The following is a 13,879-nucleotide window of genomic DNA, read 5'->3' as shown; positions in this document are numbered from 1 at the left end:
AGACCTATAATGTTGGGACTTTGTCAATGAAAACTATTAAATTGATGTGTATTTTTTCCAGGTGAGTCCTGAGGTGGCTTAGCTTTTCTTAGATACAAGTAAGAGGGGCCCTTAGGAAAAAATATTGGGAACCACTGCCCTGAGATAGGAGTCATGATACGGTACTGTATGAGTAATATATATGAGAATATAATGCAAGTAACAATACTGTACGGTACATGTCACAGTACAAATACAATATGGGTTTATTGTCATCATACTAAAATGCAACACAACAAACAAAATCATGATAGCACTCCCTGATTTTAACTGTAAGTATCAATAATAACTGAAGGTTACAAACTACTTAAAAATTGAAAACTATAAAACTCAGATGGTATAAAAGACCAATCACTTTCCTCATGCTCAGATGTATTAGAACAGAATAAACCAGAATAATCGGTGCATGCACTGAATTAAACAGATCACTGAGCAAAAATCTAGGAGTGCCGTTATAACAACCTTTCTCTGACAAAGCATTCTGCTTTTACATTACCACTTCATCAGTTAGCTCCAGAAATCAGGTTATGATTGGTTTATTAGAACTTTTGGGGTTTGTAAATCTCTCTTTGGAAACCTTTCCAGACCTTTTCAGTTTCTCCTTCTCTTCCTAGACTGATTGAGGCACTGCGTCAGTGTTTTTGGCCCAAGTCTGGATTGTAATGAAGGATTATACGTGGTCATTAATTATAAACATAAGACTGCAAACATTCCTGTGCAGACTTTGCGCCATGTTCTCATCATGTTCTCCACAGCCCAGATGTTTAGTTCAGAGTTTCTGCATTTTTTTCATCCAGCATGACATAATCATTTTTTGCAGAGCAGCTCACAGGGCGCCTCTGAACTGTAATATGAGATCGAGCACTTCCTGTCCTCAAGGCTAAATGTTAGAGAGCAATGCAAAGGGCAAACTCTGCTGTGCAGACTGGATTCTGTAGCAATTCGATAAAACACAGGGAGCAGAAGATGCTTAGTTAAGGCAACGGAAAAGCATTTTTAAATTCAGCATCACAAACATCAGTGTCTCCAAGGTGTTTCAGAGAGTGAGTATAGAAAACAGTACGAACTGCTCCCTCTTGTGGATGAAAATGGAAGTAAAATTTGTAAAGATGAGATGTTCAGGAAGCTGATATCATGTTAGCAGTTTGTGCGGGTGCACTGTGCGAGTATGACCCATATACAGGTGCATCTTAAAAAATAGAATATTATGAAACATTTCTTTTTTCTATGATTCAGCCCAAGAAGTTGAACTTCCATGAATGCTAGATTCAGCATGACAATGTAAAATATTTGAAGCTTAAAGCTCACAAAAATAAAAAGGAATATCCCCCATTCCACGTTATTAGAATATTGTAAAAAAAGAAAAAAAAAAAAAGTCCAATTTGCCAAGAAAAGTCTTGAAATGTTTCACTTTGTTTAAGGTAAATCTGGACTATATGGAGGAAAAAAATATACTTTTGAATGATATTCTAATTTATTTAAGATGCACCTTCAACCATTTTTCTCCCTCATTTTGTCACAAACACGCTTTTAAAGGACACAATGATATACTGTAGAAAATAACTTGTGGGGTACTGGTGCCACTGAAATGACAACTCAGTTCAACATATCAATAACAAGGGAGTCGGGGTGTGTCACATGTTGACAGCTCCTTAAATGATTCATGGAAACTGACTCTGATAAGACAGTTAATCTGCAGACTACAGCTTTCAGGCGCCCTATTTTGCAGACCACAACTGTGAGACACCGCATCTGTCAGGACAGGAATACATGCAAAAACTTTCACAATAAAACTGGATTAAACTTTCAGTACATGTTAGGGTAAGGGTTAAACTGAGGTTTAGGAAACTATAAGTTAAAAGTCAAAAACCTGACCTGCAAAAACCAGATTACAAGACGTCTAAAAAAAGACGAGTAAAGTCTACTCATGGAAAAAAAGTTTGTCTTCAGTTAAAGAAACACTCTAACAGCTAATGGAACTACATAGATAATGGGGATGGACTTGAGCTTGTATAGCGCTTTTCTAGTCATCTGACTACTCGACACACTTTTACACAGCAGGTCATATCTACCCATTCACACCCTTTCACTTCATTCAATTCACATTCACACACTGATGGCAGAGGTTGCTAGGGAGGATTGACCCCTGTATTAGCTAATCCCATTCAAACACATCCATACCCACCCACAAAGCAGTGGGAGCAAATTGAGGTTGTCATGTCCAAGATTTGACTGCAGGAGCTAGGGATCAAACCTGCAACTTTCTGATTGCAAGACAACTGACTCTACTTACTGATCCACAGTCGCCCTGACTGTAACGAAGCGATATCACCTACATAAGCCATGAAAGTTTCATAGACAACGTAGCTAAGGCTAAAACTAACAAAGCTATGTCAACTACTTTAGCTATGTAGGCTACAAAGATTATGTAACTATGTAGCTAAGGCTTAAGATAAAAAGGTTTGTTAGCTATGTAAGCTATATCAATTACGTAGCTACATTGCCAACAAAGCTCAAGCTCAAGTTAACAAAGCTATGTTAATAACCTTAGCTTATACTAAAAGCTAACATAGCTATGCAGCAAACATTAGCCACAGTAGCTATGTTTGCTTTAGTTACATTAGCTACATAGCTATGTTACCTAAAGCATATGTTGCTAAAGCTAAGGTAGCTACATTGGCTTGGTAGTAATGTTAGCTGCATAGCTTACTTAGCTACATTAGCTTTAGCTTAAGCTAACAAAGCGAAAGGGAGCCATCATCTGCTTAGACCTCTGACCTTTTTTCTGTTTTATTTATGAAATGTTTCTTAGTCTGTAATGTTTGAATGTGATTATTTGATGAATGTAACATCCAGACTTTGTTTAACAATGTAGTTGAATTTTTAAAAAAAATCTAAAACAGTAAATACACTATACCAGGAAATAATGTAACTTCTGTTTTGACAGTGGTGGCGTCTCATAGTAGTGGTCTGTTGGGGAAGGTGTCTGAGATCTGTGGTTTGCAGCCAGGCCCCTCTCTACTCTGAGAGATGGTTTCTTAGTTTGTCTATTTTTGTTTTAAAGGCACAATAAAGATAAAAAAATGATAACAAAGGAAGAGCCACTTGGGAGTCAAAGGATAATAATTACTCTTATTTCTGAGTTGAGCCAAATAATCTTGGTCCAATTGTTCCAAGCAAGACTCACTTGTTGCAGAATGCCTCTTATCATGTCTGCTGACATGTTGGCCTTTAATGAGTGCCAGTATGTGTTGTGTCTACCCAACCAATCCAGTCTGGATGAGGGCATGCCAGCCCACGTCCATATCTGAGCCATCAGATATCAAACCTTTTTTGGGAAGCACTGATGTATGCCCAGACAAAGCATTTAGGATTACCTCTCAGTATCCCAGAATGGCTATAAATCCCTGTTAATGAATTGTCTAAACGTGGCAACAGTCTCATGCAAACAGAGTTGTTTAAACCGTCTCTTCCTCTGCAGGAGCAGATTATCACCTGCTGACCTGGCCAGAGGTCAACAGAGGAAGTGTCGACTTTCGGTGACGTGTAAACTGGGTCAAGTCCTGGTGGAGGGAGAAAATATACCGCCTGCTGTCACTAATGAATGGGTTTATGTTGCCAAGAGGATTAAGATTTCGCTAATGCTTCAACGGTAAAGTTTTTTTTCCCATTTTTATGTGATGTTTCAGAATCAAAAATGTGGTTTTTCACCAGTTTGTGTGATGAAAATGCAAAACTTGGGACTACAAGATCTGGATTAATCCTAAAAAGGCTGATTTTAATTAATTCTCACTTTTTGTCTATAATCCAGTTGTTTACCAAGATGACATGTTGATGTCTAGGAAAATAAAACCTTTCATTTGATAGTTTTAGACACTTTTCTTGACATAAGCATCCACATTTTGAGGATGAACCCTGCTATTTATCCTTAAAACCTCAATTTTTGTGACATATTTTTTGCATTTAGTAGCCCTTTAATGATGTTTTCACCCAGATTTCACAAAGAAGGTCATTCTAGTCAAACCAAATAATAAATTAGCTGTTCCTTGGTAACCTGTGTAAAACTATTACTGCAGAGTCTACACAGCAACAGGCTGTGCTGAACTAATGAATCGTTCTTCTGTCTTCAAAGAGGATTACACCTTCTTCTGCTTAGCTTAGTTACTTCAAATTAGGATAAGAGTAGGGACAGGTCTGCCGTCTCCAGCAGCCATCTGTCAGCCAAGTAGACGGTCGAAGAGTGGACGCTCTCACTGCTGCTCCTGCTGCTGTAAATGGAGACAAGCCTGTCATTGGATGTTTTGATATATCCAGATGAGGTGAGGATTGCTACACCTGAAGATATCAGAGAATGGGAGCTCGAGACTGCGAGCCAGGTATCCATACCTACCAGCGTCCGATTATTTGTGGCACTTTACCCATACAACCCTGCTGCCATGTCGCCCAACCATGAGACGGCTGCTGAGGAGCTGCCGTTTGTACCAGGCCAGATCATCAAGGTAAACAAAAGTATTTTGATTTGAAATCAAATGTAAAAGTCTCGCTGGAAAAAATGTTAAGAAATGCCCTTTAACTGCAGTAACATTTCATAATTTGAGATGTATTTCCTCACTTCCTTGGTTGAAAAACTTGATTGAAGAACATTTCCTGTTTGTACCATATTCAGGCCAAAGAGTGTGCAGAAGATCTGGGCGTTCTCTTCATTTCCTGTCACCTTTTTCAACTGATTGATGACATTTGCCGCTTTTCCATTGAGACTACACAGCAAGTGTTAGGGCTTCAACTGAACCCAAAGTCTAAGCATATGATCAATGGAAACAAACTCAAGAAACTAAAGAGGTTGGGGTCTTAAAAGGTGGAAAGCCAACCATGCAATGAGTCTCAGGACCCTGCACACTTTCTAAACTATGTAACAAAGACACTAAACTACTTTAACATCCATCACACACTGGTTTTTTTTTTATTGAACCTTTATTTCACCGGGAGTATCCCCTCTAAAAAATCTATTTTCAAAGGAGGCCTGGCAAAGAAGAAGTCTTAACATCAGACAAAGACAGACCATAACAAAACCATTCACACTGGTATTCACTTTCTTGTATTTTCATAAAAATACGTAACGAAAGTTTGTGTTTCTTCCTTCATTAGGTCAGTGGAGACAAAGACGCTGATGGTTTCTATCACGGGGAGTCTGGTGGTCTCTCTGGCTACGTGCCAAGCAACATGGTGGCTGAAATCCCCGTCGACGACAACTATCTGAAGCATATACTCATGCAGCAGGGCTTCCTGCCTGTCGACCACACAGGTATAAACACCGTCTCTATGGGACACTTGTTAAACAAACATCACATAAGATATCAGCTAAAATAAAGTCTGCCTGTCGGTTAAAGAGTCACAGGGGTCATATATTACAGCATAGTTGCTCTGAATGTCTCCAATCAAAGGACTTTAAAGAGTACATTTATATTGAAGTAAAACAAGATCTTGCAAATAGTAATTAATGTAAGCTTTATTTGCAAAGCAACTTCAAGCAGTTTAGCTCTATTGCCTCAGGAAAGGAGAAATAACTGCACAAACAGTTATCAGAATGGACTGCAAAAACAAAGAAAGTTAGATGCAGTTTATTAACCCTTTAATTATCTTCAGGATTTGCACCCTTTGGTACTCTTTGGCTCATTTTCACCTGGGGCATAATTGGGTTTTAAAGCACCACAGAAACAGACCAATGCATAAGAATCGTGGTTGACCTGAACGTCAATTCAAAGACATAATTATAGCACAAGTACTCAGTTGGGCCGGGCAATTAAATGCAATATGGCCCACTGCAATTTTTAAGTCACACAAGATGCAATATTTCTTTAACCTAAAATGTGTGTCAAAATACTGATTCAATATTTTTTTTTGAAGCAGAGATGTCATGTAAACATTCAATTGTTCATTTTCTTCTTGAATAGTATGCAAAAATCAAATTTAATCATTCCCTTCAGTACAGGAGTTCAAATGGAATTTGCAATGAGTCAAAATAATCACAATAAGATATTTTTTTCAGGATTGTTCAGCCTTAATTTAAGCTATCAACTATTGTGTTCATTATGATATAGAATGATTAATTGCTTTTTTTTTGTTTTTTTAAGAAATACATAAGATTAGAAACTTAGAAAATAAGGGCAATTTTAGATCGCAGTATTGGGATGGAATAAAAATTGCGCTTAGATTATCGTTCCAAATCATTCAGCTCTAGTACTCCGTTAACTTATTTCGCCTACAAAGTCTAAACAGAAAATAAGCTCAAGCTGTGAAGTTTCAGGTTGAACACATTTATTACTGCGTTTTTGTTGTCTTTTAGTAAAAATATAAAATGGGTTGATTTGAGAATAAAACCACATAAAGGTTAAATCAATAACAAAGGATGGAAAAGTTGACCTTAAGATAACAATAGAGACAGATAAAAACTTAATTAACACCTCGAACACAATAATTTAAGGATATTTACCTATCTTTATAACTTTGCTCTGTATATTTTATTATTTTTAAATGTTTTATGCTTTTTATTACTTTAGAATTTAGTTGCTTTGCTTTTTAATTCTTGTCTTTTAACCAAAATAGTTTCATTTAATCTGTTTTTCTAATCTCTTATTTTATTTAACCTTTATTCAACCAGGTGAAAGAACTCACAAAGATTAAAAATCCCTTTTTCAAGAGTGTCCAAGCCAAGAAAGACAGCAGCACAGTTAACATGACAAAGTTACTGATAAACAATTAGCTGCCATAAATAGAATGTCACATATAATGACCTCATCAAAGGCAGGAAATAATAATAAGAGAAATAGCAGGTATCAAGATCAACTACAAGCAACATACATCATTCTACATCGTATTTAATTAGGAGCGCCTTGTTAAGGCAAAAAAAAGAAATCATTTTCAAGAGTGTCTGGGCTTTATAATTGAATCTGCAATTTTAATCATTCCTTCTTTGTTTTATTGTTACTTTAAGAAATTCATATTGCTGCGGATTATTCTCTGAATACAGTCTTTTTGTCAGTGCTTTTTCTGCTCTCTTTTACATTATTGTGAGTAAGTAGTTAATTTGATGTAGCAGCTTTCACAGAGCAAAATAACATAATACTTTTTGTCTTATGACAAATATCTTTATAAGATATTAGAATAGCTCTAGGAGAATATAATTACTGCATGGGTTCATACTGAACTGGAAGCTAATTTCTTGCCACACCTTTTCTAATATGTAGGCAAAAATATTTCTTATTTTGTTATGTTTATTATACTTTTCCTTATGTCCACTATTGTGTGACTCCTTTCTATTTATTTTATGTTTTTCTTTTTTACATGTTTGAAATAATCCCTCACAAACTTAAACAATAATAATAGTAAGGCAACAACACAAATCCAAAGAAACTGCATGGTGAACTGCAGTTGATTCGTCTGAAAAGTGCTATATAAGTAGAGTCTGTCCAATTAATTGTGTGAGATAATAAAAGAAACAAAAAAATATTATATTTGAAAACATTGTGACCTAAGTGCACTAAAGCAGAGCTAAGAGAAAGAGCTACAATCAGGAAAGTAATGACCAACGTAAGACAGTCGTATCTTTGTTATAGTATATAAAATAATGTGATTTCCAGAGGTAAACTGAAGGTATCTTCACCCACAGGTATGTCAATAACACCAGCACTGAGTGATGCTAGCAGTGTCCCTGATGATGTGATCGTTCGACGAATGGTGGCCTTGTTCGACTACGATCCCTGGGAAAGTTCACCCAATCCGGACAGTGAAGTAAGCATGAAAACTATTCTGTGTTCTTAAAAATACTTCCTATAATTCAGTGTTAACCCTGATTTAAAATCTGATGTGTTTCGGTGTTTTTGCCTCCAAAGATTGAGCTCGGCTTCCGTTCAGGAGACATCATCTACGTGCTGGGTGAGATGGACCAGGATGGATTTTATTTTGTAAGTATCATCAGTGTAATAACAACAAAGCTGCTGCTTAGCTCTCACACTGACTGATTTTTCATGTAAATTTTAGGGTGATCTGCACGGGCGACGGGGTTTGGTTCCCTCAAACTACCTGCAGCCGCTACCCTGGGATTAGAAGGCGATGCCACACAGTGATGTTTACCACAAATGCCAATCTCAGACACAGTGAGAGATCAGATGTTTTTATAAAAATGAGCAAAAATGAACATGTTTTTTATTGTAAAATATTTTTATTGTATAATGTGTTACAGCACTTGATCTGCTTTAAAGCATTATTTCGAGAGCTTTTGTGAAAAAAAATACAGTTAACTCATTATCACCAGTTTTGATCAGGATGCTGCAAAGTGGAAACAGGTCTCAGGTCTTTATGAGGATGTTATACCTGAGGGCAATGGATGGATGCATTACTTTAGCCTTAATAATGCACCTTTAGTCTAAGGTTTTTGCAGAAAATAGTATGTCCTTTTATGCCTTATACCTTGTTTTATATTTTATATCACTGGCAGTTTTTCACAAGGAGTATTTAGGCGATTTTTCAGTGTTGCAGCTATTTTTATTAAAAAACAGAACAGAAACTTTGTACAAAGGAAATGATCAGTGTTGTAATCAGAAAACTCTGAAACAGAAAATAAACTTTAATATGTACAATGCATTCCCACTCTTTCACTTTTACCACAAGGTTATTCTACCTATTTAGTTTCTGTTTCTGGTTTCCCCTCTCTCCAGAAATCTGTCCATTTTTAAAATAACACAAAGCAAAGGAAGCTTTCAACTACAGGTTGTAATATTTCCCTCAGAGTCCGTTGTTGGTTTCTTCCTCTAGTTTTCTCTGCAGCCAACAGTACACTCATCCATAAAGTAGGAAACACTACACTGTGCAGTCAAGTTTAGTAGTGCTTTCTACTTTATGGGTGACAACACTGTACATCAGTAGCTCCTGATCGCTCCAAACACTGAAGACAAAACAGCCTGAATGAAAATAAGTATGAAAGATTAAGTACAAAAAGAGGACATCCACACCTCCTTCAGTTTATAAACCATGAACATGAAAAAGAGCCAAAGCTTTTCAAAAACACTGTCATTAGATATGCCATAACTGTGCTGATGTAGCACATCAATAAAAGACGATTTATCTGTCATGTATTTCAAAAGAATATCTTAAAAATGACTCACCCTTGGGTTCTTACCAGTGTTGGAACATGGAAGCAGAAAGAAAACCCAGAAGTGAGCGTGATCTTTTTATTAACCCTGTCTGAGCCACGTGGTTCACACAGGAAGAGAGCTAACAGTCACGCTCACACACACACTAACTATACATGCTGGGAAGTGTATGCAAATGTTACATGCTGCACGCACACACACAGGGGTGGGAGTATTATCTGAATCAAGCAGCGTTTGAACTCGTCCTTTCCTAATTAATGGAAGTATTTCAGCATCAAATTTATCACAAGTTTTCAATATTTCTGTTTATTCTCCTTAATTTTTAATTGATTTATTTGTATGGAGATTCAACCTCAGTTGGTTGACTGTTATAAAAATGTCATTGCTTTTGTGTGGTTATTCTTCTTATGCAGAGATGAAACTTTTTTGTAGGCCAGCTCAGAAGTTAGCAAAGCTTGGGACCCATTAACAAAAAGTCTATGGGTTTTTGGATTATTGCTGAAGAAAGCTTGAGATAAACATCACAAATGAACATTACTTTCGTTCAAGTGTAAATGCAACTGGTGAAAGTAAAAGCTGATGTTAGGCTTTAAAAAGACCACACCATGGTCGACTGACTTCAGAATCACCCCCACTGAGCTGCCAACTTTGGTCTGCTGATCTTAGCTTTTCTCTAAAAGTCTTTCCTGTAACCTGATCAAGTTAGTCGTCATGGCTGCTTAAATTGAAAATCTAACTTTTTTTGTTTTCCAAGTAAATCAGTTGCTCATGTTCAGTGTGATGACATGCTAAGGCACATGGTGGGTAAAAGTCCCTAACACTCTGCTGATTCCATAGCTGAACAGTTCACAACTTCCACTGGCGTTAATTTCAGCACAAAAACTGTGGCTGGGGACTTCATGTAATGGCTGAGCAGCTGCATGCAAGTCTCACATCACAGAGTCCAATGCCAAGCAATGGGTGGAGTGGTGTTAAACACTGACACTTGACTGTGGAGCAATGGAAATGGAGTGGAGTGGTGACACACTTCTATGTTTGGCAGTCAGATTGGTGAGTCTGGGTTTTGGGGATGCTGGGAGAACATTACCTGCCTTACTGTACTGTGGAAACAGTAAAGTTTGGTGGAGGAGGGATGATGGTATGGGGCTGTTTTTCAGGGTTTATCGCCAAATAAGGGCAATCTTAACGCTTCAGCATACCATGACATTTTAAATGGGCACAAATTCCCACAGAATCACTCCAAAATCTTGTGGAAAGCCTTCCAAGACGAGTGGAGGCTGTTATAGCAGCAAAAGGAGGGAACTCCAAGTTAAAGTACATGTATTTGAATACAATGTCATTAAAGTCTTTGTTGGTGTAATTTTAGGACAGCCAAATACTTACTACCACTCCTTGTCTTACATACATGCACTAACATCTATGCAAATGTAAGGCCGGCACTCATACGGCCCAGCAGACTGCAGCGCTGCTGCTAAATGTGAGTTCATACCTTTTAAGGAAATTCAACTACACCCCATCACCAGTTTTTAAAAGAGAACACCAAAGTAGAAAGATATTGATTCCAGTAATAATTTATGGGGATGACTACTTTCTATCTCAGCACAAAGCACCCTTTGTTGATGCAGCATTCAGGCGAATACTTTGATGAAAGTTTAAAGTAAAGCAAAGATTCTGACTGAGATCATTTAGAGATGCTAAATGTTTGTTTTCTAAATCTCATGTTTGATATTTTAAATCTATGCATTTTCAGCAGCTTTGGTAAAGATTTTAAAAAGTTTCACATCTCATTTATGCTCGAGAGAACTCATACGTGCCTGTATGCTTGTGACAAGATGTGGCTGGGGGATGGTGTTGTGAGGAGGCCCTTCCCTCACCCAGCAGCAAATGTGCAATACGCTTGCAACAACAGAAACTTTGCAAATAGATCAGAGACGGGCCTGTGTCCTCTGTTGTCACGACAACACGAACCTCAGAGTCACACTAAGTGTAGTAAGAGGAAGTGGGGGATGGGCAGCATGCACAAACCGAGAAAAGATGTCCCTGTGAGAAAAAAAAAAAAAGAAGACGAGCAGGCAGTAATGCAGACAAAAAAAAAAAACAGGCCATAGGTCTTTGCAAAAGTTTAATTTCTTGCAAAGTTAAAAAACATATGCAAACACATACAGTGTAAATTCTTCACTAACTCAAGTAAAACAAGGAATGACCCTCTGCAGCATGACTGTGCATCCTCCAGATTATCTCAGCACTGTTGCGCCAGAGGATGTGCTTGCATCAGACATCTATTCCTGTGCAACATGGGATTATATCCAAAGAGATCTCCTGAGTACTTAGGGCGATATAGATAGCGTCGGGGTGCCAAAAACAAGCTCATTGCTAATGACACCATTAGGTATAATCCTGCCTGGGTCCTGCTCAGGTCTGACTGAATTATGTTTTAGCTCTCATCTTTGATCTCACACGAGGATGCAAACTTTCTCTTCCTTCATTATTACTGCTGCAATTCAAGCCCCCTGAGAAACCTGTCCCATTTTTACAGTAAGTCTAAAAACTAAATCATGTCTGAAGTAACCGCTCTCAAGCTGTGAATGTGCTGAATATTTGTGCACAGGTGTCATGTCGAGGTAAACATCAAACTCTGTCATTACAGCATGCATGTAAGTGTGTTTTTTTAGTAATTTAATCAGCACGATTTAAAACATCTTCAGCATTTATAAATGAAGAAATAAGAGCAAATATTTGTGCTTTTCACTGAGTCAGAGAATCCAGACAGCTCAGTCTTAATCTGTGCTGCCACATAGAGGATGATAGTGGAGGTGACACTCACAGAATCTAATTATAGTCATGAGAGAAGAAGAATTTTCAAAATAAAACTGAGAATGAGAGATTAACATATATGATTCAGAGTTAAGACACTTGGAGGAGCTATTCATAAAGTTTGGAATAATTTTAATGATTTTACATGCCGTTATTTATTTGCTTGTTATATCATTTAAGATACCTGAGGATCAACTTTGGTATCATGAGTGTCATTATTCAGATTTTTAAGTATTTAAGTGTATTTTAAGTATACAGTTGACAGCTATTCAACAGAAACTTTCTTGCATGTGCATGAGTTTCTGACATCAGCCGCTACAGTGGACATTGTTGCATCATTGTACACACTGACACCTAGTGGCGAGTCATTGTATGTGCCCCCAAAGACACCCAAGAAATGCCAAGTTTCTCTATTCTAGGAGAGCCTTGCAAAAATAAAAAAAAAAAGTAATATAAGGAATCCTTCGGTGTCATGTAATTGTTACAGATTCCATTCCATTTGATTTGAGATTTGGAGTGAATTCAGATGAATCCTTCATGTTTCCACTAAATCATACACCATATGCCCCTAGCTAATTTTCATGTTCACATTCAATGACTGCATAATAGATAAACCTGAGCAGATATGCCATCCCGTAAACACACATTTTGCCACTGCTGGTAATCAATTTGACACTTATCAGCTTGCAGCCCTCTACTTCCTCTGCTGTCAGGGAGGCCCTGTACAATATATATCATAGAAGAATCACTGGTCAGGGTAACATTCATCCATTCTTTTCAAAACTCTGTGCACAATTAATAGCTTAGCGAGTTATATTAAGCTTGCTCCAGAGCTATCTGTCATAGAGAAATCAGTGTGTGGTTTAAGATGATTGAAGAATCTATTTTATTTACTCTTTATATCACAATATTCATAACAGATTGTAGCTCCCGCCTTTATGCTGACGATAGAGCTTTGTATTTCTTTGACAACACTGCACATTTAGGCATTCAAACCTCACAGCAAGCTTTCAATCAGTTACAACATGCTCTGTGTAATCTTGGACTGGTCCTCAATCCTAACAAGACCAAATACATGTTATTCTCTAGAGCTCCAGACATCCCTCTGACAGGACACAGCATTGAAAGAGTCTCTGAGTATATTGATCTTGGTGTCTGGTTAGATCAGAAACTCTCTAAGTCACTTTCAAGTTTCATACTGACTCCCTGACCAGCAAATTAAGACCAAAAAAATGTATTTTTTGACAGGAGCAAAGCTAAATTCCTGATGCTCAGTAGGAAACGTATCACTGAATCCATCTGATTTAGATTATGGGGATGTTGTTTATTCGAACGCCTCTGCCTCCACTCTTGAACCCCCTGGACTCCATTTATCAGTCAGCCCTCAGATTCATTACTGGTGACAGTTACTCGACTCCCCATTGTATTTCAGATGAAAATGTGGGCTGGGCACCTCTGACTGTAAGACATGACAGTGACATTGAGATCAAATAAATAAATGAAGAATTTCATCAACATATCCAACTACACCATTCTGATGCTCAGTTTGAACTTTAACAGATCATCTTGACCATGTCTACGTGCCTAAATGCAGTGGTTGCTGCCATGTGAGCAGCTGATTAGATATTTGGGCTAAAGGACTTGAACAGGTGTACCTAATAAAGTGGTTGGTGAAAATCAATGATTAACTTTTAAAAGGCTGAAGGGTGAGAAAGAAGGAAAGGTCAGAGTTGATATTCAGTATCTGTAGAACAAGAATGAAACACTTCAGTGTGATAACACATGAAGACAAAATACAAGACTGATAAAAATGGGGGAAAAAAAGATCAGTAAGGGATTTTTCGCATTCTTTATTTTGTTTTTATTTTTATTTTTTT

The 13,879-nt window shown here is 37.5% G+C and overlaps 1 protein-coding gene across 1 annotated transcript; it reads left to right on the top strand.

Annotated features, from left to right (window-relative positions):
* Positions 1-3,634: 3,634 nt before the first annotated feature.
* On the top strand, positions 3,635-8,204 carry si:ch211-105f12.2 (RIMS-binding protein 2-like). Its single transcript, XM_041811807.1, has 6 exons — positions 3,635-3,691; positions 4,354-4,538; positions 5,185-5,341; positions 7,706-7,827; positions 7,929-8,000; positions 8,077-8,204. The coding sequence occupies exons 2-6, from the start codon at positions 4,476-4,478 to the stop codon at positions 8,140-8,142; spliced, it is 480 nt and encodes a 159-aa protein (XP_041667741.1). The 5' UTR covers positions 3,635-3,691; positions 4,354-4,475; the 3' UTR covers positions 8,143-8,204.
* Positions 8,205-13,879: the final 5,675 nt, after the last annotated feature.

This window comes from Cheilinus undulatus, linkage group 2 (assembly GCF_018320785.1).
Source record: "Cheilinus undulatus linkage group 2, ASM1832078v1, whole genome shotgun sequence".
Lineage (NCBI taxonomy): Eukaryota > Metazoa > Chordata > Actinopteri > Labriformes > Labridae > Cheilinus > Cheilinus undulatus.
This window is presented reverse-complemented; position numbering and strand designations above follow the sequence as displayed.